At 40.0% G+C, this 26466-nt stretch overlaps 1 protein-coding gene across 5 annotated transcripts in view; it reads right to left on the bottom strand.

The window, feature by feature from the left end:
* The window catches only part of LOC136871659 (high affinity cAMP-specific and IBMX-insensitive 3',5'-cyclic phosphodiesterase 8), a 1461726-nt gene that overhangs the window by 62056 nt on the left and 1373204 nt on the right, over positions 1 to 26466 (bottom strand). For all 5 annotated transcript variants that reach the window (XM_068227181.1, XM_068227177.1, XM_068227179.1 and 2 more), the window contains one exon: positions 1330 to 1457. In XM_068227181.1, the coding sequence (XP_068083282.1) occupies positions 1330 to 1457 (128 nt within the window). The remainder of the gene's footprint in view (positions 1 to 1329; positions 1458 to 26466) is intronic.

Here is a 26466-nt window from a genome sequence, read left to right on the forward strand (position 1 = left end):
TATAAAATTCTGTCTCTTTGGCTACAAATCGGGATAGAGAGTGCCTAACCCTCTCGAGCTCCCACTCCTATTGTTTGAGGTGACCTTGTTTTCACAACCGTTTCTTCCTTTCTTATTGTAATTAAGTCTTCTCATACAAGTCACCTCTTTAGTATGGGATTAGCCCTTGTGTATACGGCCTAGAGCCAAATAGGTTTTAAAAAAAGGTGTATTAGGAATGCAAGTTACGCCTCCACTCAAATTGGTATTTTGGGGCCATGTTATTGTCCTGTTTCTTTACGGAATAGGCCTCAGTAGGTTGGGTATTTTTACCCCTGTTATTGTGTGCCTGCAAGGCAGCTTGAAAGTCGAGTTTGGTGTGGCCTGTGAATTGGCTTGAACTTTGAGAGCGGGTTGCTCTTTCTTAAATTTGGTTTCTGTGTGCCTCGAGCAGGCTTAACTGGTAAGTGGGAGCTAGTGCTCCTTGGCATTATTGGGGTCCTGCCCCTTTGTTGAACCTTGTTCATAAGTAAAGTTGGGCTCATTGCCCAGGGATTGTGAATCTGGGGCTCGAAGCCCAAAATACATTAATAAACTGTAATTGTACATTCTTAACTTGTTGATATATATATAACTGAGTTCCTGTTGTACTTGTTATTTCTCGATCTCGAAAAGGAAATATAACCTTTGTTAAATTTTAAATTAACTTTAATTTCGTAACTTGAGACCTGTTCATCCCAGCACCTTCTTTCACCTCTGCTGTTCCACAGGAACCTCGGAACAATTATTATTATTATTATTATTATTATTATTATTATTATTATTATTATTATTATTATTATTATTATTATTATTATTATTATTATTATTATTATTCTGTTGCAGCTGGTGGTGCTTTCTCCTATTCTTCGATTGGGTCATGGGTGCGAAAATCAGTCGTATATGTGGGCATGATCTAGGTCTACGGCTGGATGTCCTCCCTGACATCAAATCTACGTGGAAGGATGTATTCATTACTGCGGTGGTTCGCAGTGTGGCGGTGTTGCAAGTAGTGAGTAGACCACAAGTACCCAGTCCATGAGCCAAGGGAATTGGGCGGTTGTTCCCAAATCCCCGACCCGGTCAGGAATCTAACACAAAATCCTTAGCAAGCAATGGCTGCGACGCTGGCCGTTCTGCTAAGGGCGCTGTAAATGTTTCCACAATGACAATAAATGCAGAAAATGTTTGTCAAGCGTTCCCGATACACCAGAAACCTCATGCTGTGATGGAGATAAGCTAGTCATTAATTAGTGTTTGGGTAATTCGAATAATTATTACGCGTTCCACATCCAAAATATTTTTACATACCTTTTCCAACACAGCTGCCACTTCAGGCGTCGAGTTCTCTTGCGCTGATGTAATCAATGTAATAACCTTCGTAATAGGAGCCTCGATGGAAAGGTTGTGAAGCTTGGACATACTCTGTCGCCGGATGCCTGAAACGAGAAAACAAACAGCACGTTCAACTCTCTTTGGTGATGACAAGAAGCATAATATCATGGTTCAACGTTAACCGAGCAGCTTTCAACAAGAGAGACAAGTCGATCCACTATTAGCCTACTCTTCGTATTCACGACTTGGAACTTCATTACGACCATTAATTTGGCACCATCTGCTTTTAAATCAATCAATCAATCAATCAATCAATCAATCAATCAATCAATCAATCAATCAATCAATCAATCAATCAATCAATCAATCAATCAATCAATCAATCAATCAATCGCTACTGATCTGCATTTAGGGCAGTCGCCCAGGTGTCAGATTCCCTATCTGTTGTTTTCCTAGCCTTTTCTTAAATGATTGCAAAGAAATTTATTGAACATTTCCATTGATAAGTTATTCCAATCCCTAACTCCCCTTCCTATAAACGAATATTTGCCCCAATTTCTCCTGATGATGATGATGCTTGTTGTTTTAAGGGGCCTAACATCGAAGGTCATCGGCCCCTAATGGTACGAAATGAAAGAACAAAAATTACAAAGGCATCCACTGACCAAAATAAAAATAAAAAATGTCATGAAGAATGAATGGATGGACAGGAACCCAACAAAACACAAAACAAACAAACAAAAACAAAAACCAGTGGATCGGATTCAATAGAGAACGAAAATAACATTATTACCGACCAAGGAACCACTTATAAAGCACAATGATGCTTGGTGTCTAAAGGGGGTGCAAAATCCACGTCTAAGGCCCCACAGAATGGTACATGTCGCGAGTAAAATAGAACCATGGTATGTGTCATGTTGGGGTATTAATCAGAAGTAGCGAAGACTCACGGTGTTCCACAAAAGATGGTACTACTCACAAATATTGTACTTCGTACAGGTAACGCAGACCTATGGTGTTTCGCACACAATGGCGCCACCTACAGCCAACGCAAACCGATGAGTTTCCTCACCTAGAGTACTAATCACGGGTGCCGGTCCCAAGGGCCCCGTGGTGTTCCGCACATAGTGAGTACTAATCACAGGCAACGCAGACCCACGGTGTCGCTCATACAGTGGTACAACTCACAGGCTACGCCCAGACCCGCGGTGTTGCCCACATGGGTACAACGCACGGGTACTGGAATCCACCCGGCCAGGCTTTTTACTGCAACGAATCACAAACATATTTCGTACCATGTTAGTGATACTACTCGCAAGTACATGCAACCCATGGTGTTCCCCGCATGATGGTACGAATAAAGAGTTGTTTTATGGTTCAAATTCATTCATCCCTTGGTCGCCCCTTTTAGTCGCCTCGCACGACAGGCAGGGGATACCGTGGGTGTATTATTCGTCAGCCTCCCCCACCCACAGGGGGTGTGTGTTTGGTCCGCGAGAGGTATTTTATTTCCCTTAAGTCCGCCGGCAAGCCGGTTGGGACCCCCTATCCGCCACCTGGGACGCGCCACGTGGGAGTATCACCTCTCCCCCTGCTACGCCTGCGTAGCAGGTTCGTGGCCAATTTGTCCTCTTGAATTTCATATTGTGATCTTTCCTACTTTTAAAGATACCATCCAAACTTATTCGTCTACTAATGTCCTCCCACGCCATCTCTCCACTGACAGCTCGGAACATACCACTTAGTCGAGCAGCTCGTTTCCTTTCTCCCAAGTCTTCCCAGCCCAAACTTTGCAACATTTTTGTAACGCTACTCTTTTGTCGGAAATCGCCCAGAACAAATCGAGCTGTTTTTCTTTGTATTATTTCCAGTTCCTGAATCAAGTAATCCTGGTTAGGGTCCCATACACTGGAACCATACACTAGTTGGGGTCTCACCAGAGACATACTACAACCCCTAAATACTCTCATAACCATGTGCAGAGATCTGTACCCTTTATTTACAATCATATTTAGGTGATTACCCCAATGAAAATCTTTCCTATATTAATACCTAGGTACTTATAATGATCCCCAAAGGGAACTTTCACCCCATCAACGCAGTAATTAAAACTGAGAGGATTTTTCCTATTTGTGATACTCACGACCTGACTTTTATCCCCGTTTATCATCATACCATTGCCTACTGTCCATCTCACAACATTATCGAGGTCATTTTGCAGTTGCTCACAATCTTGTAACTTATTTATTACTCTGTACAGAATAACATCATCTGCGAAAAGCCTTATCTCTGATTCCATTTCTTTACACATATCATTGATATATATATATATATATATATATATATATATAAGAAAACATAAAGGTCCAATAATACTGCCTTGAGGAATTCCCCTCTTAATTTTTACAGGGACAGATAAAGCTTCACCTACTCTAATTCTCTGAGTTCTATTTTCTAGAAACAGAGCCACCCATTCAGACACTCTTTTTTCTAGTCCAATTGCATTCATTTTTGCCAGTAGTCTCCCATGATCTACCCTATCAAATGCCTTAGATAAGTCAATTACAATACAGTCCAATTGACCTCCTGAATCCAGGATATCTGCTATATCTTGCTTGAATCCTACAAGTTGGGCTTCAGTGGAATAACTTCCTAAACCCAAACTGCCTTCTATCAAACCAGTTATTAATTTTGCAAACATGTCTAATATAATCAGAAAGAATGCCTTCCCAAAGCTTACATACAATGCATGTCAAACTGACTGGCCTGTAATTTTCAGCTTTTGTTTATCACCCTTTCCTTTATATACAGGGGCTACTATAGCAACTCTCCATTCATTTGGCAAAGTTCTTTCATGCAAACAATAATCAAACAAGTACTTCAGATATGGTACTATATCCCAACCCATTGTCTTTAGTATATCCCCCGAAACCTTATCAGTTCCAGCTTTCTAGTTCTAGTTTTCAACTTTTGTATCTTACTGTAAATGTCATTGCTGTCATGGGTAAATTTTAATACTTCTTTAGTATTAGTCACCTCCTCTATCTGGACATTATCTTTGTAACCAACAATCTTTACATACTGCTGACTGAATACTTGTGCCTTTTGTAGATCCTCGCATACACACTCCCCTTGTTCATTAATTATTCCTGGAATGTCCTTCTTGGAACCTGTTTCTGCCTTAAAATACCTAAACATACTCTTCCATTTTTCACTAAAATTAGTGTGGCCACCAGTTCTGCTTGCCATCTGTCGTTTGGCACCTCCTTTCTAAAATAGAATGCTATTTACCTCTGCTGTAGGCAGTTCGGATCAAACCACGTCAATCATGTTGTTAATAATAATAATAATAATAATAATAATAATAATAATAATAATAATAATAATAATTACTCTTCATCTGCGTCCTTGAAAAAGTGGTACAAGGATGGCGCAAATAGAAATTAGTCCTCAAAATTCACCAACCAATCACTTTGGGCAAAGGAAAATTAGCTATTGATAGCCTAGCATTTGCAGACGATCTAGCAATTTTAATGCGAGACATTTCAACAACCCCAAATCAGATTGAACTGAAAAAAATCGCGCAAGAAGTCGGCCTTCAGATATCTTTTGAAAAGATAGAATACATGACTTGCAACAAACAACCACCAAAATTCATGAAGACAAAATATGGTAAAATTAAACGAGCATCACAATTTAAGTATCTTGGGGATAATGGACTCGAAACAAAAGCTAATGAAATTAGATGCCAAAATATAGAAAATGCATACCGATTAATCCAAAATATTTAGGCCCTGAACAAAAATGTATATCTAAGCGCACAAAACTAAGACTTTACAACACAGTCATTAAACCAGAATGTCCGCTTCTGTAGCGTAACGGTTAGTGTTATTAGCTGCCATCCTCGGGGGCCCGGGTTCGATTCCCGGTATTGCCAGAAATTTAAGTATGGCAGGAGGGCTGGTACTTGGTTTAAATGGTACATGCACCTCACCTCCTGAAAAGAGCTGCACCACCTCGTGATGAGGACACGAGTTTATTATTTATTATTAAATCAGAATGCCTTTGTGAGTCAGGAACGCTGATTTTGAACAGGAAAACAGACACTTAAAATATTGAGAAAAAGGAACGCAAAATCATAAGAAACATTCTAGGCCGAATGCCGACGGAGGATACCGGCTCAGAAACAGACGGGAAATCAAACAATATACAAATATTCACAGCGACATTAAAAACGCAGGCTAAGAATCTATGGACACATGACAAGAATGCATACACACAGACTTACAAAACAAACAATTGAATTCTACGAAAACAGACACAATGAAATGGATTGGCGAAATCAAAACTTATTCGAAACAGGCAGGAATTACACCAGCACATGTCCCAAACAGGGTAATCATCAGATCTAAAATCCACAAATGCCAGGCCAAGTTGACCAAGAGTAAAGACCAAAGAAGAAGACTGGAACAACCTGGTCTGAAGATAGAAAGGAAGCTCACAGTAAAATAATGAAAGAAACACAGGCTCCAAGAAAGGCAAATGCACGCCTCTAAGTAGCCTACTTTGCGTAGTCCTAATGGGGTTACTCGCATATGTAATAATAATAATAATAATAATAATAATAATAATAATAATAATAATAATAATAATAATAACAACAACTAGCAGAAGTACCCGTTCTTCGTACGGGTTATCAGAAACTGGCTTTAGTTACTCATGCTATCGGTGTGACTGACTTCATTAGATATTACATAGGGCCTTAAAACATAGTTTTCGGGCCCGTAGGGCTTACCGAGTTTTGTCCTTTGCGTCAAGAGGATTAAATTGAGCTTTGTCTTGTCCTTATACGACAAATTCGATATTTTGCCTATATTAGCCTATTATTTTGATATCTCCCCCCCCGTGCTCCCCACCTCGAATTGTTTTGAAAATAAAAAAACACCCCATGTTACTCATTGGTAATGCAGCTTTCTATAGGTGAAGTAATTTTTAAAATCGGTTCAGTAGTTTTTGAGTATATTCGTTACAAACAAACAAATTTTCCCTTTTTATAATATTAGTATAGATAATGATGATGATGATGATGATGATGATGATGGTTATGATGATGATGCCATTGTCTCGGTGTTTTATAAATTCGTACGTTCCTCATCGCCAGATGTTTCATTCCAGGCTTGTGTCAATGTCATATGTTACGCACACGTGTTATGTGACCCTCTTAGCAGGGAGCACACTGCTTCAGTTCCGTTCCGTTCAGTTCACCTTGGATATTACCTTAACGTGTAACCAAATGTCCATCCGCACACTGCTTCAGTTCCGAACGCTTCAGCGTTTCTCCGCCCACCATCCGTTCAGTCGAGCTTGCCCTCGCAAGCAAAGTTGACGGAAGACGGAAGGTAGACCCCACCTTGCGAGCCTCTGGCGAAGTGTTTTATTAGAGTCCAATGAGTGTGATCAACGAAAAACTGTTGCCTGAAGTCATAAGAAGACATCCTGATGGCAAGGAGAAGATCAAGTCAATCGGCAAGAAGTGATAATTGAGGCAGCAACTCCCTCCACACGGTTTATATGCAAAGAAAGAGGTCAAATACCTCTGTGGCTGATGAGTTGGACAATTTTTTAACTGATAAATATGTAAAAGTGGATAGAAAGCCAGCGGATTCCCGACAAAATGTTTTATGAAACCGTAGAATAAACAGATCTTTTAGTCCTCTGCTACAAATTGAATTTAAATCTAAAATAACTACTCTAGTGACGGAATATGACACTGGTTTATAGTATTATACAATTCTAATTACTTTTACCATGTAGTATTGTTAAATAAAATATGAAAGGAAATCAATTGTTCCTTCAGTGTTAATGCTAGTCGCTCACCAGGTAATATTGGTTTACTGAAATTTGATTTCTTTCGAGGGGTAGAACGCTTAGCAGCTCACAAGCTTGGAGATTGACATTCTGAATTATTTATTTATTTATTTATTTATGTATTTATTTATTTATTTATTAGCTGAGCGACCTCAGCCAAAGCTCACTGTGTTGCAGTACATTCTAATATTATCATGGCTACAGAGTATTTATAAAGTAACTTAATACACTCCGGTAATAAATGTTTGTTACATCAAATCAGTTAATAGTAATTTTGGTTACATGAATAGATCTAAGTACTATATATCAGACATAAGTTGCATTAGTTTCATAAAATATTAATATATCCTAAAAAAATAATCATATGTATATGTTTTGTTTTATATAATTGAATTGTTTCATAATGATACACTGTAAGAGTATACAAGAAAGAAAATGTAAAAGTCAGTTTCAAAATTTATTAAATCTACATATTTTCTACTTAAGATAATTCTTTAACTTCTTTTTGAACATTTTTATTGAAGAGGCGTTCTTTATATCTTCCGGCAGTTTATTGATGCCCCGTCCAGGGAAGTGCTGTTATCCCTACACGCGCATCCCGACTTATTATAAAGGCGGGAGCGCCCCTGGACGGGAGCTCAGTTGAATGGTGGCAGCGGAGGAGACAGGACATCACAACTAACGAAGTTCATCATGTGTCGGCCTCGACCGACCCACCGCAGGAGAAGGCCCGATCGGAGGGGTGGTGGGCTATGGAGGAGCGGTCTTCGTCGCCCCAACACTCGACCTGGGTCAGCCTTCTCCTGCAGCCAGACCTTCCAGCTACCTTGAAGGACTTCTGGCAACACTACAACCCTGACGACTCCGAGGCACCTCAGCAAGCTCCGCCCTTGCCTACGAGCATCTACCCGGACCAGCTCGACGTCTTACGCGAGCGTTCAGCCCCATGGGACATCATCGACGATGATGCCCATGACGACCCAGAGTCAGCGTCCGGCACTCCGGACGACGCTGGGACCAGGAACGACACCCCCAGTGAGAGGGACGGTCATGTATTACCGCCAATGATGGACATTTCTAACAGCTGCTGTGACTATGTCCACCATTTCAATGACCAATTTGGTCGAGTGTGTCACTATCTAAAAGGTACACATAATAATGCCATATGGAATTACTTCCATATTTATTTGAATGGATAACAGTGAAGTGGATATTATTAGCATTTTTGTGTTATAATTGTGAATTACTGAATTTGTTTTACATGATGTATTTGAGTGTGCCAAATTACGAATAATTTTATATATCATAACCAATGAAGATTTCTGTCGTAGGCTATCAAGTGAGAGAACATTACACAGTCTGTACAATTGTTCAATACGAGTTAACTCATTGGGCCCGAGCCACGGAACCGTTCCGTGCTTCGTCTCGGTGGACTAAATGCCGGACCACGGAACTGTTCCGTTGTCTCATTTTACTACGTAATTCAACCTTTCCTCAAGAGATGGCAGAGTGGGTTGCATTTGTAATTTGTGTAGGGATTCTTTCTTTGCAATGTTATATGCTCTTTGCTAATATATATCGATAGTGTGCTTGGTAATATTAGTTTGAAGTGGGCTATCTCTCGACTTTGAGATTCGCTTGTAAACAAGATGGCTGCCAGTATGGAACTGATATTTACCGATATATAACCCCTTTTAGAATGTAATGATGATTAGGAATGTAATTTTTTCAGCGAAATTAGTAGTAATATTAGTATTAGTGTTAGCAATGCTCCTGAAGAACAAATAGATGTGGAAATCGAAAAGGAAATGCAAAAAGAAGGCCGTGTTACAGCTCAGCAGGTGGACTGAGTACGGACCCGTGATGCTAATAAAATAAAATGTTTTACTGTATTCCTTGTTCCGCAGTTTGTGGTATGAAAGCCTTTTGTTTTCATGTATATTTAAATCTTCAATGGTCTTGTAAGTAAGAAATTTCTCACGACATGAATCGACACTATATTTCCTCCAAAATTATCCCAGCGCCAATGCAGTTTCAATCCAACAAATATGCAGGGTTCAATGGGTTAACAGAGGCAATTTAAAAAGTATTTTCAATGCTCTTTTACGCAGTATAACAACTCTAGTGAATAATTCCTTAGTACAACATGCCCATATATGGATTACATAAGTAATATGGCTCTCAATTAGCGTTTGGAAAACACTTTTCAATAAATCATGAGAAACTTTGTATTTCAGTCTATTTAAAATGCCAATAGCTGGGATCAGTTTGTCACAGATAGATTCAACTTGATTATTCCATGTTAGTGATTCGTCAATAATTAGTCCAAGAAATTTAGCAGTCTTTACTCTAGGTATTGATTGCCCAAAAAACGTCAAATGTAAATCTAAAAAATAATTATTTTTAGGTTTATGAAATAAAATATAATTCGTTTTTGTCATACTGATTGTAAATCGATTTTTACAGAACCACATTTCAATTAAATTTGCATCATGCTGCATGTTTTGTTCAAGTTCTTGAATGTTATCACCGGTATAGAATATATTGGTGTCATCTGCAAAAAGTGATAATCTACCTCTGAGATGTAAGTTACCAATATCGTTAATGGAAATAAGAAAATGTAACGGTCCTAACACTGAGTCCTGTGGGACTCCGACTGAGATAGTTTGGTAATTACCGTTAGTATTCACACAATTCACAAATTGTTCCCTATCTGTAAGATAGTCTATAAACCAGTCTAGCGCAACATCCCTTACGCCGACTGCTTCCAATTTATTGATTAAAATACCACAATCAACTGTATCAAAAGCTTTTTTGATATCTATAAATATGCCCGATGTTAGTTGATCTAAATCTAAAGCTTCTTGTAATTTGATGACAATATCTTCAACAGCATTGCAAGTGCTTGAATTTTGTAAAAAACATTATCTAGAAATTTCAATAATCTATTTTTAATTATATGCTCAATTTTTTTTAGCAGAATAGGAATGATAGACATATGTCTATAATTATTAAGTTCAGTTTTGTCCCCTCCTTTACAGATAGGTAAGACCTTAGCTATTTTAAGTCTTTTAGGGGCTTTACCCTCTTGTATAGATTTATTGATTAATTTAGTTATATGAGGAATTAAATGATATGCCAATTTCTTAATTGTATTGTTGCTAATACCATAGCAGTATTCACTACGACTATTTTTTAATTTTCCAATTATATTAGCAACTTCATTTTCAATGGTTAGACTCAAAACAAAGAATTACTCGATCCACTCCCTAAATTAGGAGGATCATTAAATTGGATATTGCTGGGCATATATTTCGCTATACTAGTACAATATTCATTGAATGTTGTAGAAATTGCTTTTGGATTTGTAACTATTTTATCATGTATTCTCAAATGAATATCCTTGCTTTTGTTAGTATTTCCTGTTAATATCTCATTTATAACTTTCCACTGATTACTTGTGTCCCTTAAATTATTAATATAGTATGAGTTCTCTAATTCTCTCTTAAGTTTGGTGACCCTATTACACACCAATGTGTAATCTATCCTCAATTGTTGTGATACATAACCACATCCCATTTTAATCTAACTTGTTGCCTCTTAATTTTACTGTACAATTTATTTTTCTGGTTAATAAGATCTAAAAGTTCAGGAGTTATCCATGGGCAAAAGCGTCTTGTTCTTTTATTATTTTTCTGCCTATTGTTTTGATTTGTAGCCTCTGAACTAGCTTTTGTTACATACTCAACAATTTTGTTAACTATGGTATAACAACAACCGTCTTCCGTAATCGTTAATGGATTTTTGAACATATATTCATCCACATTATTAATATTAGTTTTCTTAAATGTTATGAGTTTTCTAGTTATGTTAGTCTTGGGTAATATCTCTAAGTAACAAACCAACATGTTATGGTCACTAAAGTCATGGAAGATGTTATATAAATTACATTTACAAGCTTTATATGCATGGTCTATGAGAGATTTACAGTTATTGGTGATTCTAGTCGGAAAAATTGTATTACAAGCATTCTGATTAAAGCTGTCACAGAGGTTCTTTAGATCTTTACTAAGTGGAGTCTGCTCTAATTTATCAATATTAAAATCACCCACAGTAATACATACATGTTTGCTGTGTTTATTCCAGACATCTTCTAATAAAGTTATGAAATTTTTAGAATATTGTACATGAGGGTTATAACATGCTACAACTTTGAGACCAAGTACCGGTACTTCAAGTAATAGTAAGTTAAATGGAATATCAAGACTATTAATACACAAGATTTATTGCTTTATAAGGTTCTTTGATATAAATAACTATTCCACCTCCTCTTTTACGGATTCGTAAACAGAAATAAGCAACATACCCCTTTAAGTTGTAATATTTCTCTTCAACCTGAAATAAGCATGTTTCAACAATTATTATAATGTCTGTAAATTGTAAATCAAGTGTCTTGAAAGCTGTTCAGGACATCAGTCAAAACCACTAGGTAATGAGGCGGGTTGAAGAGGATTTTCTCCGACGATTCCGGTCATGTATTACCGCCAATGATGGACATTTCGAACAGCTGCTGTAACTATGCCCACCATTTCAATGACCAATTTGGTCGAGTGTGTCACTATCTAAAAGGTACACAAATGCTTTGCCGGTGTGTTCTCTATTTTTCTAATAAAAATTTAGACTACGCTTATAGTTCTACGTGACGTCCAGTTTTGCGATAGTAAGGCACGGGACACAAGACGTGACATTACCTTTCCCAAAGCTCGCACTCGTTGGCCGGAGATCAAATCCGGACTTCCTAGGTGCATCCGATGCATACAATCTCTCACAATATCGAGGCAGGCATTTTCATATAGGAACCGTGCGGGTGAGACATGTCGTCGAAACGGAAATAGAACGTAATCTGTTAGTCTCATCAAAAAAAAAAAAAAGGAGAATATGTCACAGAGGTTCTTTAGATCTTTACTAAGTGGAGTCTGCTCTAATTTATCAATATTAAAATCACCCATAGTAATACATAGATGTTTGCTGTATTTATTCCGGACATCTTCTAATAAAGTTATGAAATCTTTGGAATATTATACATGGGGGTCAATTTAGAATAACAGAAATGCATACGAATTTTCTTCGTAACACTTAACAGTTTGGTAATTCTTAATTCCCATGGAGGGAATTAGATATTTTTCCACCAATAGAGCATATCAAAAAAAAGAGCAAAAATTAGATGTTGGCTTTTCAGGCGTTTGCTCTATTAACCAGCATTTCGTCTTAGGTCTGACACTAGACTCGTCAGAGTGGGATGTGTCAGACCCTACCCACTGATGCTGGGGTGTATGCAGGTGAGCTTATCAGAAGCCTCTTATGTGGCACAGTTTTATCTCCCGTATGCAGTTAGCAGACTGTGCCACATAAGAGACTTCTGATAAGTTCACCTACACACACCCCAGCATCAGTGGGTAGGGTCTGACACATCCCACTCTGACGAGTCTAGTGTCAGACCTAAGACGAAATGCTGGTTAATAGAGCAAACGCCTGAAAAGCCAACATCTAATTTTTGATCTGACTTAAAAGTTTGTCAGAAAAATGACACTTCTGCCTTTCAAGCATATGGTTCAGGGTGCTCGCACATCGAGCATAGTGCAGCTGGGTGGTTAGGGGCGAAAATCGTCATTTGTGTCCAGTAGTGGTGCAAATCCAACAACCGTCATGCTTGATGTCTGTGGGAGAAAATCTTTTATTTGCTATTTGATATTTGCTTTACGTCGCACCGACACAGATAGGTCTTATGGCGACGATGGGAGAGGAAAGGCCTAGGAATAGGAAGGAAGCGGCCGTGGCCTTAATTAAGGTACAGCCCCAGCATTTTTCTGGTGTGAAAATGGGAAACCACGGAAAACCATATTCAGGGCTGCCGACAGTGGGGTTCAAGCCCACTATCTCCCGGATGCGAGCTCACAGCTGGGCGCTCCTAATCGCACGGCCAACTCGCCCGGTTGGAGAATGTCTGAGAGGAAAGCTAGAGGCAATGAATAATAATAATAATAATAATAATAATAATAATAATAATAATAATAATAATAATAATAATAATAATAATAATAATAATAATGTTATAGGTTTTACGTCCCACTACTGTTGCGGTTTTCGGAGACGCCGAGGTGCAGGAATTTTGTCCTGCAGGAGTTATTTAACATGCCAATAAAACTAGCGACACTGGGCTGACGTATTTGAGCACCTTCAAATACCAAAGAACTGAGCCGAGATCGAACCCGCCAACTTGAGCTCAGAAGGCCAGCGCTCTATTGCCTGAGCTACTCAGCCTCCCCTCCCCCCAAACAGACTGGGCCATCGGGATGAGTTATTATTGGACTGTTCAGTATTTTTACCAACAGAGCCAAAATCTAATTACAATAAGATGAGCTGGAGCCGCGAGAACTGAGATGTTACGGTAAGGGCAAGAAACGAAACTTTCAGAGAAGATATTCAGCGATTGCGGTGGTACGGATGCTTGCACTGAATGCCAGAACACAGAGGGTCGATTCACATCTCCAACTGGACCTCGGGCTAGAGAAGAAAAAGAGGGAGATCTGAACGATATCGTGGAAGGTTAAAGTACGTAAAAATTGTAAATATTAAGTAGACAGGAAATAGATGGCGGCTAGGATTTGAGAGACGGCGAAAACTAAGCTCGCATATTTATTTATTTAAATATCCTTTCAATTGTTGTAGATTTTATGAAACTTCGTTGTCGTGGTCATTGTAGTTATTGATTTAAGGGGAGTAAAACTGGTCAGCCATCCTCTTTTAACACGGGAAAAGATTGTGGTAGTGGTGATTATTGTTTCAAGAGGAAATACAATTAGGAAACCATCCTCTATTAACACTAATCACCGAGGGAGTTGGCCTTAAGACTAGGGTCGAGCATCTGTGAGCTTGCATTCGTGAAATAGTAGGTTTGAACCCCACTGTCGTCAGCCCTGAAGATGCTTTTCCGTGGTTTCCCCATTTTTACACTGTAGCCAAATGCTGGGGCTGTAACTTAATTACAGCCACAGCCTTCCCACTCCTAGCGCTTTTCTATTCCATCATCGCCATAAGACCTACCTGTGCCGGTGCAACGTAGAACAAAATTGAAAAAAAAAAATCTAATCAGAGGAAAAAATGCAAGGGATCCGACACTTCGGAAAATGAAGGTATCGGCCAAAGAAAGGCAAAGGCCACGAAGAGCGTGAAGATGAACGACTCCCTACGCCTCGAATGCGCTAATACCGTCGGGGTCGGAAACGAACAAGAGTTGACCAGGGAAGGGCGGATAGGATAGAAGAAAGTGGAAGCAATGCCAGTACTCAGCTAAGGCCCTGTGATTGCCAACCCACGCTCCTAAGAATTAAGACCCCTTGGCACCCCTTTTAGTCACCCATTATAAGAAGAAAGAGCTCTGATTCTTCAAAGAATCAGAATATCGGCAATAGAGGGGGAAGGTCCACGAAGAGCGTAAAATGAGCGACTTCCTAGGCTTCGCAAACTCTACATCGTCGGAATCAGAAAAGAAGAAGAGTTGACTGCGAGAGGTCGGATGTGAAAGTGAAGAACCTATCTTATAAGATAGGTAGGAATCGTCGCCATAAGACCTATCTGTGTCGGTGTGACGTAAAGCCCCTAGCAAAACAAAAAAAACCAAAAAAAAAAACGATAGGTAGGGGATGCAATTTTGTTCTCCAGGTGTTATTTAGCGTGCCACAAACCAACGCATTTAATCACCTTCCAATGTTATCGAAACTAGAGGTCACCGATCTCGATAGCTGGAGTCGCTTAAGTGCGGCCAGTATCCAGTATTCGGGAGATAGTAGGTTCGAACCCTACCGTCGGCAGCCCTGAAAATGGTTTTCCGTGGTTTCCCATTTTCACACCAGACAAATGCTGGGGTTGTACCTTAATTAAGGCAACGGCCGCTTCCTTCCCACTCCTAGCCCTTCCCTGTTCCATCGTCGCAATAAGACCTATCTGTGTCGGTGCGACGTAAAGCAAAAAGAAATTAGAGGTCAGAGGTGTGACAGTCTGTACGAGCGATAGAGTTTCTTTTTCACCATCTTGAAACAAGCTTTAAGGCCCCTTTCACACGATCTTATGCTTTCCACGCCACTTCACTCCACTCCACTTCTCAGACACACTGCTTTTCCTTGCTGTCCGCACCATATCTCTTGCGTCTCAGATTGACTTTGGACCATGAACGTGAACGTTATGCTTGGGATTTACATTCTTACGAAAAGAAGTTTGAGGAGAAAGAAGCGTACTAGGATTCATTGGGTCGAGTTCGGTAAAATGGCAATCATTTATCTGGAAACTTCAGTCCACATTTGAAGTTAAACACATTTTTTTGAGCAGTCTGTTGTTCGCAAATCCCACAGACAAGGACAAATTTGTACAATTTTCAGCATCTATGAATGGAAGCGACATTTTGAAACAAAAACTTCGAACTTGTGGCGCACACGCTTTTGACCGTCTGAACGAATTAATCTGATTTAGCTTTCGGACGCTTAGAATGGAAGGATTACGTGCCAGAAGCAACCGTGTCGGATGCGACCACGCTGATATCGTGCGGCTAGCGACCGAGTGGATTAAGCATCGTGCCTCATGCGCCCAATCTGTCAGTCAGTCAGTCAGTCAGTCAGTCAGTCAGTCAGTCAGTCAGTCATCCCTGATCTGTATTTAGGGAATCGCCGAAGTGGCAGATTGCCTATCGGTTGTTTACCTAGTATTTTCTTAAATTATTTAAGAGAATTTCGAAATAGATCGAACACTTCCCTTGGTAAATTATACCAATAACTAATTCAATTTCTTATAAACGAACATTTGCCCCTTGAATTGCAACTTCATTTTCATATTGTGATCTTTCCCCCTTTTAAAAGCACCACTCAAAATTATTCGTCTACCAATGTCATTCCACGCCATCTCTCCACTGACAGCTAGGAACATAGCGTTTATTCGAACAGCACGTTTCCTTTCTCCCAAGTCTTAGCGTAACGGTGCAAGCAAGACACCTGAAAATTACGGCATTGTGATCCTCTCTCCAGGACCCATTGTGTCAATTTTGTGCACCAGTTACCTTCCATGCTGTGTATACTGGCATGTGGTTTGATTATGTAGCATGATCTCACGTAACTTCAAAGTATCTGAATAATTGCTACTATTTCGTATGGTTATCTTGAACGTTTTCAAATTTTATTTTTTAGTACATGACTTTTAGTGCTGGAGGTGCCTGAGGATATATTCGGCTCGCCAGGTCTGTAGCTCCTTTTCCCGGTATCTCGCACTGGAGTGAGCTACATGTACTACTGCAGGGCCTCACAGGGTGTATGCACCAGTGCATTGCGCGGTGTACGGTGCAAAACACGACTTCGCTTGGTTGACCAGAGTGCATACCCCCACTCCCCAATTTGGAGTTATAGCGCTGTCCCACTCTTTCCCCACGCCTGTCTCGCTCGCTCCGCCTGTCTCCCTCTTCCTCACTTGATGCGTAGCGCTCCAAATCCAAGCCGAGGTGAGCCGAGTTTAGCCTAGTCACCCAGAGATGACGCGCTGGTCCGAGCCGAGTGGGACCGATGCAGTGTGCACAGGACCTCTGTGTCTCAGTTTGCACGCGTGAGATTTTGGGCGTTTGAGAGGCCCTGTACTACTGCGCGAGCGTATTGTCTGTGGATATAATTATAATTGTACCGACTAGGAATGGGAAGAAAGTGGTCATGGGCATGAGAAAGGTACCATCCGGGCGTTTGGCTGGAAATGAAAATGGGAAACCACGAAAAATCATTTTCGAGGATGGCCGACGGGGGATTCGAATCCAGCCGTCTCCCGAAATAGCCGTAACGCACTGAGATAACTTGTTTGGTAACTTCTCCCTGATATCGAAACACATCTCCATATATGGGCATCTTCTAGGATAAAACGTAAACGCACCACCATATTTCGTGTTGTAAAAAACCACCAGTTTTCCGCAGTACATTTTTCAAAAGCATTTTTCTTTTGCAAGATTTTTACGTCGCACCAACACAGACAGGTGGCGACGATGAGACAGGAAGGAACTAGGAGTGGGAAGGAAGCGGCCGTGGCCTTAATTAAGCATTTGTCTGGTGTGAAAATGTGAAACCATGGAAAATCAGGGCTGCAGACAGTGGGGTTCGAACCCACTATCTCCCGAATACTGGATACTGCCCGCAATTAAGCGACTGCAGCTATCGAGCTCGGTCAAAAGCAATTTAGGAAGATACTGCCCTGTCATTTCTGTTTCTCAAAAATCTACGGACTAAACTTTATGATCCCCACGAACTGTTTTCATACATAAGGTGACTGTGAAACAAATATAATCACCGGGCTGAGTGGCTCAGGAGGTTGAAGCGCTGACTTTCTGACTCCAACTTGGCAGGTTTGATTGTGGCTCAGTCCGGTGGTATTTGAAGGTGCTCAAATACGTCAGCTTCGTGTCGGTAGATTTACTGTTAGTGGGACGTAAAGCCAATAACAGTATTATTATCATTATTTACAAACATGATCTTCGTTAACTTGTGTTGTTGTAATATTCAGAATAGAATTACCTCATTGTACCCCCCCCCCCCGAATGTTTACGGTTTTGGCCTTAAAATACCTCTTGCATTATTTATGCCCCATCTATGTTTTCTCTTGGGGAAGAATATCTCTAGGCCATATGTAATTCCGAACTATATATTGCACTAATTTACATTTCAATGACGAATTGTAGAGTTGGTTTTAGATATTACCTTTGTATATGATATAATGTATGCATGTTTTATTTGAACGTTCGTCAGAGAAATGTACTCATTATTATTTAAAAACGCGCCGGGCTGAATGGCTCAGACGGTTAAGGCGCTGGCCTTCTAACCCCAACTTGGCAGGTTCCATCCTGCTCAGTCCGGTGGTATTTGAAGGTGCTCAAATACGACAGCCCCGTGTCGGTAGATTTACTGGCACGTAAAAGAACTCCTGCGGGACTAAATTCCGGCACCTCGGCGTCTCCGAAGATCGTAAAAGTAGTTAGTGGGACGTAAAACAAATAGCATTATTATTATTTAAAAACGTTTCAACCAGTCGCTGGCATTGTTATCCGTAAAGATTTATATCGGCTGTATTTACCGGCGACTCCGGCTCCATGGCTAAATTATTAGCGTGCTGGCCTTTAGTCACAGGGGTCCCAGGTTCGATTCCCGACAGGTTCAGGAATTTTAACCATCATCGATTAATTCCGCTGGCACGGGGGCTGGGTGTATGTGTCGTCTTCATCATTTTATCTTCATCGCGACGCGCAGGTCGCCTACGGGTGTCAAATCAAAGGACCTGCATCTGGCGAGCCGAACATTTCCTCGAACCCTTCCGGCACTAAAAGACATACGCCATTTCATTTTTTTCTCTTTTTACTGACGACTAATTCTGTGTTCATAATTAAATGTTGTGCACGGTTTGTGGTTATAGTAGTTCGCTGTTGATCAGAACAAAGAAAAACTCATTCCCAAACCGGTAAGGTGTGCTATAAATGTTTGGTCTATATTCTAACCTTTTCTTGTTCTGATTTAGCTTACCTGATCTTGGATGATATATAGCTCATTAAATTAAAACCAGGTTGTCAACACCAGTCGCACCCGGCACGATTACAGATTATGCGGTCGCTAGTGGCGCGGGTCGCATGCGGCACGGTCGCACCTGGCACGACACAAGTGGAATACACTTCAGCCCGATTGTCAGCAGCCTGATGTTGACGAGAGTAGAGGAAGGTGGAAGTGTCTCGTGTGAAAGCTAGCGGCCCCTTTCTACATCTCCGGTGGAGTGGAGTGGAGTAGTGGTGGGGACGGAGCGGTTCGGTTCGGAGCAAGTAGTGTGGCGTCATTACTCGGTTAAACCGAGTACAACTTTATAGCGGTAAATTTAAACTTTATATTGACCTTCTAAGCTACAGTTTACATTCATAAAGAAGATTATCAATTATTATCAGTGGTACAATGCTCCGTACTGTCTATTATTAGTTATTTGCACAATTTTTATAATGTAATATAAATTTAACACATAACGTAACAAACAGTGTAATTACAACTCTGTGCTTAATATGAGGCATATAAAGTAGACATAAATAAAGAAATAAATATACAAATTAATACATAAATACAATAAATATTGATTCACATGGATAAACGTGATAATTGACGAAACTAAATATAGTGCTTTGAAATGTGCCTAAACTCATATAATGTCAAACATTTCATTTATAACTGTGTGGTAAGGAGTTAAATGAAAAATATGTAAAGATAACATCAGTAATGGAAATAAGTAAAGAATACAAATGAACTCAATTCTCCATCTTGTGACAAGCATTAAAATCAAGACACAACACGTTGTACACAGACAATATGGGAAGTAGCGTTAGTGTTCTGTACTGCATGGGACGGGTGTTAAATAGGAGGAATTTCCATTCAGAAATATCAGAGTTTCCGCTCGTTTTGCAGAAAGCAACGACTTTCGGTCTGAAATAATTTGTCTAGTACATGAAAACACCTCCTATGCGGGCACAGATGTAGCAGGTACGCTAAGGTAAGCAAAAGCAAGTTCACTTAAAGGTCAGTGAATATTGAAATTTCACGACCGCATTGTAATCAAAATCGACTTTCAACCTATTAGGTGGTGTTACGTACATTTAGTACGTGTTGAAGAGATGTTAAGTACAGATAAAAATGGCCAACCGGACACCAGTGGGATCCGAACCCACAACCTCCCTAGTTCGCGTTGGTTGCTCTACCAATTGAGCTATGGTGGCAAAGTACTATTTTGTTCTGTTGGAAAGGATCTAAGCTACAGGTCTGGCTCTATCCTCTGCAACCCTCAGTGACTGCATGTCTTCACATACAAAAGTAGCTAAACTCCTATGAAACTTAATTTTCTTCCTGCACTGTCTCATCCACATGTAGGAACGGAATTACTTTTACGATGTGCAACTGTATTTGTACCATGTCTTTACGATGCTCCCGTTGTATGGGATTCCATAAATTTGACGTTCCTCCACCTGTACAATAGCTTTTATTGCAAATTTTACAAGTAGCGGATTTTCTACCTGGACTGCTAGTAAAATACTGCCATGCTTGGGGGAGACTATCATGGCATTATTGCTTCTTTCTTATTACAAATATCGGTAGAAAATATAGCGCAACAACTTTAAACAAATATGTATGTAGTATAAGGAAACACAAAAAGAACAGACGTCTCAGTCTGGAGTCAGAACAACAGCACAGGGGTGTTACGATTGTAGCCTGGCTGGAAGGTTTACTGAAGCACCCGCAGCGTTATACGGAGTATTCGAGTTGAATCGGTGCTCCGCTGTGACGTCACGTAAACCTGAAGAACCGAGTTACTCTACAGTTCTACTCGCTCCGTCCCCACCACTAGAGTGGAGTGGCGTGGCGTGAAAGCAGTGGACCGTGTGAAAGGTGCCTAACTGAATGCTGAGGCTGTACCTTAATTAAGTCCTCGGCCGCTTCCTTCCCACTCATAGCGCTTTCCTATCGCATCGCCGTGTCGGTGGGACGTAAAACAAATTGTAAATAAATGTTTATACAAAAACATGTCAAATACATCTGACAAAAAATCCTGAGCATTTTCACTACAGGAAAATACGCTGTATTTGACAGGAAGACTGATAGAAAGAATCTTTTCACCACATCCCTTCTTCTTCCTGTTTGCCTGTCTCCACCAGACGTTGTCACGTCTCGAAACACGTTAAGCGTGCAAATAGAATTTCCGCCAGACTCATTAAGCGTGTAATGTTCCCAGCATGCATAGAGGCACGCTTGTATTTAGAAACTCTCATTCATTCCATACGGTCGTAGAATTAATCTTTTTTTGTAAAAGTCTCAGAGAATATTGATGTTCTAGAGTAGAAAATTGTTCAATCTCCAGATATAAGACTAAATACTATGGGAACAAAATTATGATCGACGTGTAACTAGTTGATAATCATCCCACAAACATATCCTACGCAGTTTTTGATTAAATTAGTGTATTGTTTATTTTCTAAAGTATGATGTTTGCGTTTCAAAAGTAGAAGAGGCCTGATGTAGAGTTTAGTGGTGGTGACCGTTGTTTTAACGGAAAGTTCAACTAGGTATGCCATCTTCTCTGAAAAAAAAATAAGTGGAAACAAACATGAAAATAAAATAGAAACTACGTAATGAATGGAGAAATTTGTAAATGAATTAAAATATAAAGCAATATTAAGAGGAAAGGGACAATGAAAACTTGAAATGCAGAAACCCTTGATTAACCCACTCTCAAACACAGCGATCAGCAGTATTCTCGTCATCGGCAAGTATGAGTTCGAGTGTCTCCTGCAGGGCGAGGTTCCGTCTTACGCCTGAGAGATGCAGGCCACGGTGAAGAACCATCTTCAATGACCTAACTCAGCCTACACAAATTATGGGCGGAAAGAGGACCACAACACAGCATTTCTTTCCTTAATAGCTCTCAGCTGGCCACTCCGATTCCTAGGAAACCAAGATGGTTCGACGTAGCTGAGAACAAATATCCGTAGCAGGTCTAGGTGGTAAAAGGGCCGCTTCTATTCCAGCTTGATCCACAAGTTCATTTCCTGCAAGCCCAACGTGGCTTGGAAGCCACGCGAAAGTGTCTGGTGCCGGCATCGCTCAACCAGGCTAGAAGGTCATGAATCTGCTGCACCAATGGATGTTGCAAGATACAGGTATAAGTTGGGGACAAAACATGACGAGCTCAGTTCTTGGAAGCTACCTGGAAGCCAGCTGTAAACCCCACCCTGCACCCTGCTCAGTTAATGAGCTCCATGTGATCCTTGCTTGGTATGGAGAGGTTGCCAAACCACTCTCTTCAGTCTTGACTCTTTCTTCATGCCGAGTGCAGTGCAGTGACCTAGTGAGCATTATTAATAGTAAGATATGAAATAACTGATATTTGTAATATTTATAACTTATCAGTTTAGCGCAAGAGCAGTAATATGTCGGTATTCTTCCGGCCGTGGGTAAATCAAGAATCACAGTGTAACGAAGCGGAATTAAATCAGCTGCCTGGACCTTCTTCTCCTTCTTCTTCGTCTTCTTCTTCTTCTTCTTCTTCATCTTCTTCATCTTCTTCTTCTTCTTCCTCACCAAGAACTCCAACTAAAAGTGACAAAATGTGATTGGCAGAAGTGTTAAATTACGAAAACAAGCCCTGATTTGGTGAGGAACATTAAAAAGTTCTTACGAGGTGTTTTAGGAAATGGCGATGTGATAACTGGTAAAAATTTAAATAATTTAGCATCGGAAGTGACAGGAATCTGTGTTACTACGGTGAAAAAAATAGTTAAAATCAAATCTCAATACCTATGTAACCCCCACTAAAAAGAAAGTTCAAAAGCAGACATTTAAAATTGATAAAATAGACGATTTCACTCGGGACCTGCTTCGTCTAACAGTTGAGTATTACTTTACTATCACACTAATGTAACTGACCATTGCCACCTGTTCCCAATTGCGATGTATTTGTCAATAATAATAATAATAATAATAATAATAATAATAATAATAATAATAATAATAATAATAATAATAATAATAATAACTAATTATTTTGGGGACCCACACGTCAAAGGAAATGTATTTTTTTCCCTTTTACAAATATTTATGGAAAATAAAGTAGAATAAAGTAAATAAATAACAATAATGCAACCTATTTGAAACTTTTTATGGTTTGCAAAACATCCTAAAGTGGGAGTTAATGCCTTAAAGTGTGTTGATTTCCTTTAACTGTCAGAGGCTACCGTCTGGGCGACGGTGGAGCCAATAATTATGCTAATTATGAATAGTTAATAATAATTCGCCGGCCCCGTGGTGTAGGGTTAGCGTTCCTGCCTCTTACCCGGAGGCCCCGGGTTCGATTCCCGGCCAGGTCAGGGAATTTTACCTGGACCTGAGGGCTACGTGATCAGAATTGAGGAGCTGTCTGACGGTGAAATAGCGGCCCCGGTCTAGAAAGCCAAGAATAACGGCCGAGGGGATTCGTCGCGCTGACCACACGATACCTCGTAATCTGCAGGCCTTCGGGCTAAGCAGCAGTCGGTTGGTAGGCCAAGGCCCTTCAAGGGCTGTAGTGCCATGGGGTTTGGTTTGGTTTGGTTTGGTTTGGTTTTTTTATAACAATTCAGTTGTCTCTTCATTCAGTATGAATACATTATTATTTTCAATTTTCAAAATGGTTTACATTAAAAACTGTGCAGCCTATTGGTGGGATGCAATTGGGTAATTTGAGCATCGTTCTCTTAAAAATTGTATGATAATAGCAACAACAACAGCAGCAGGAAATTTTATTATTATTATTATTATTATTATTATTATTATTATTATTATTATTATTATTATTATTATTATTATTATTCACATGGCTATTTCAGCCTTATAATGTTCGGGCATTTACGTGAAATGGAAAACTACAGAAATCATTTCAAGAACAGTCGGTGGGATCTGAACCCACGGCATCTCCTGACTTCGGGTTAGTAGCCCGTCGCACTATCAATGAGCTAGTCCAGTTTTATGGGTCGTTTAAGTTTTGAGGTTTAGTATTCAGGGGTCTCTCTTCGTTACCTCATATCCTACTTTAGATCGCCATAATACAATATTAACATTATTTTTTCATGTCTAAATTCCCGAGCTATAATAATAATAATAATAATAATAATAATAATAATAATAATAATAATAATAATAATAATAATAATAATAATAATAATAATAATAATTCAGTTTACATCGATATGACAAATAGATTCCATAAAAATGTTTTATTCCTGCTCTGGCTCGTTTGGTGCTAATGAGGTAGACGATTTGGCAACTCTGACTACGGCAGACGTAGTAAATCCTATTAGCCTCTAATAGACAACGGGCTGCCGCTGGAGGTTAGTGGTGTGAAGCGAGGTCGTCATGTTTTGTCCCCAACTATACCAATAGACTGCAGAGAACTGAATGAGTCGGTAAACATCCGACTTCGTTGGAGGAATGCATCGAATCGTGCACTTCCCGAAACACCTCGAGACACCTGGTACAGGGTAATACACGAACAAATAGTAAGCTACACCACTTCCATATGAAAGAAAACGATTTTTGCACGTTATGCAGAACTGTAGTGATACCATACATCACAGACTTGTTCAGTGTGAGACAACTTAGGGTGCTATGAATGAAATGTCGTATGGCTTTTAGTGCTGTGATATCCCAGAGGGGTTCGGCTCGCCAGGTGCAGGTCTTTATATTTGACACCCGTAGGTGACCTGCGCGTCGTGATGAGGATGAAATGATGATGAGGACAACACAAACACCCAGCCCCCGTGCCAATGGATTTAACCAATTACGGTTAAAATCCCCGACCCGGCCGGGAATCGAACCCGGGACCCTTTGAACCGAAGGCCAGTACGCTGACCGTTCAGCCAACGAGTCGGACAGGGTGCTATTACAAACTGTCATAAATTATTCAGACATCTACTTTGAATCAATCAATCAATCAATCAATCAATCAATCAATCAATCAATCAATCAATCAATCAATCAATCAATCAATCAATCAATCAATCAATCAATCAATCAATCAGTCAATCAATCAGTCAATCAATCAATCAATCCTGATCTGCATATAGGGCAGTCGCCCAGGTGGCAGATTCCCTGTCTGTTGTTTTCCTAGCCTTTTCTTAAATTATTTCAAAGAAATTGGAAATTTATTGAACATCTCCCTTGGTAAGTTATTTCAATCCCTAACTCCCCTTCATATAAATGAATATTTGCCCCAGTTTGTCCTTTTGAATTCCAACTTTATCTTCATATTGAGATATTTCCTACTTTTATAAACGCCACTCAAACTTATTCGTCTACTAATGTCATTCCACGCCATCTCACCACTGACAGCTCGGAACATACCACTTAGTCGAGCAGCTCTCCTTCTTTCTCTCAATTCTCTCCAGCCCAAACTTTGCAACATATTTGTAACGCTACTCTTTTGTCGGAAATCACCCAGAACAAATCGAGCTGCTTTTCTTTGGATTTTTCCAGTTCTTGAATCAGGTTATCCTGGTGAGGGTCCCATACACTGGAACCATACTCTAGTTGGGGTCTTACCAGAGACTTATATGCCCTCTCCTTTACATCCTTACTACAACTCCTAAACACCCTCATAACCATGTGCAGAGATCTGTGCCCTTTATCTACAATCCCATTTATGTGATTGCTCCAATGAAGATCTTTCCTTATATTAACACCGAGATACTTACAATGATCCCCAAAAGAAACTTTCACCCCATCAACGCAGTAATTAAAACTGAGAGGACTTTTCCTACTTGTAAAACTCACAACCTGACTTTTAACTCCGTTTATCAACATACCATTGCCTGCTGTCCATCTCATAATCTTGCTAATAAGAATAAACATTTTATGAAATCAATTGCAATAAAAGTATTTATTTTATTTTATACGCTTTAGGTTATACGCTTTTGTGTTAGTTTACTGTTAATCGTCAAACTGTTCACATCGTGGTAAGTCCTGTCGTCCTACAGCTACTATAGGCTACTTTTCCAATCTACACAGCTTTGTATTACATTATATAAGTAGAGAGTAGCAAGTGTCTAGTAGATTTGTTTCTTGCATCTGCATCGTTAATCCGTCCAACCTTCTGTTTGAGACTATCTGAATTGAACAGTGCAGTATTACTGCTACTAGGGTGTTATGTGCACAGCCGGTCACACACTAAATGACCTGGAAGTGAAGAAATCTTCTAGGATATGAGTGTCTGGATAAGGAAAGCTCTTACTTCTCCGAAGAAAAGGAAGTGCCTCGGGAAGTATGCCAGTAAACTAGCTGGCTATGTTAATGAAGAGCAAGCGCGGTTTCATAAAACGAGTGCTCCAGTATTACAGTGTGAACGTGAAGAGAAAATGGAAGAAAGGAACAGTGACTCTATTAAATGTGCTTACTTTGTTTAAAATTAGTGTGGAACGTTTTAAAAAATGTTAAAATTTTTCTCATTGTACTATACTGCTAATAATAAGAGTTGGTGTCTGACATTTCTTAGGGGGAGGTCCGTTTACTGCCTGCCGAGGCGGGACAAAGGGAGTGGCTGTGTGGTTGCCATGGAGATAAAACTTCAGGGCAGCTCGTCTTGCTGGGAGTTGCCAAACCTGTCACTTTCACTGATAAGAAC

The sequence above is a fragment of the Anabrus simplex genome, chromosome 4 (assembly GCF_040414725.1).
Source record: "Anabrus simplex isolate iqAnaSimp1 chromosome 4, ASM4041472v1, whole genome shotgun sequence".
In the NCBI taxonomy this organism is placed as follows: Eukaryota; Metazoa; Arthropoda; class Insecta; order Orthoptera; family Tettigoniidae; genus Anabrus; species Anabrus simplex.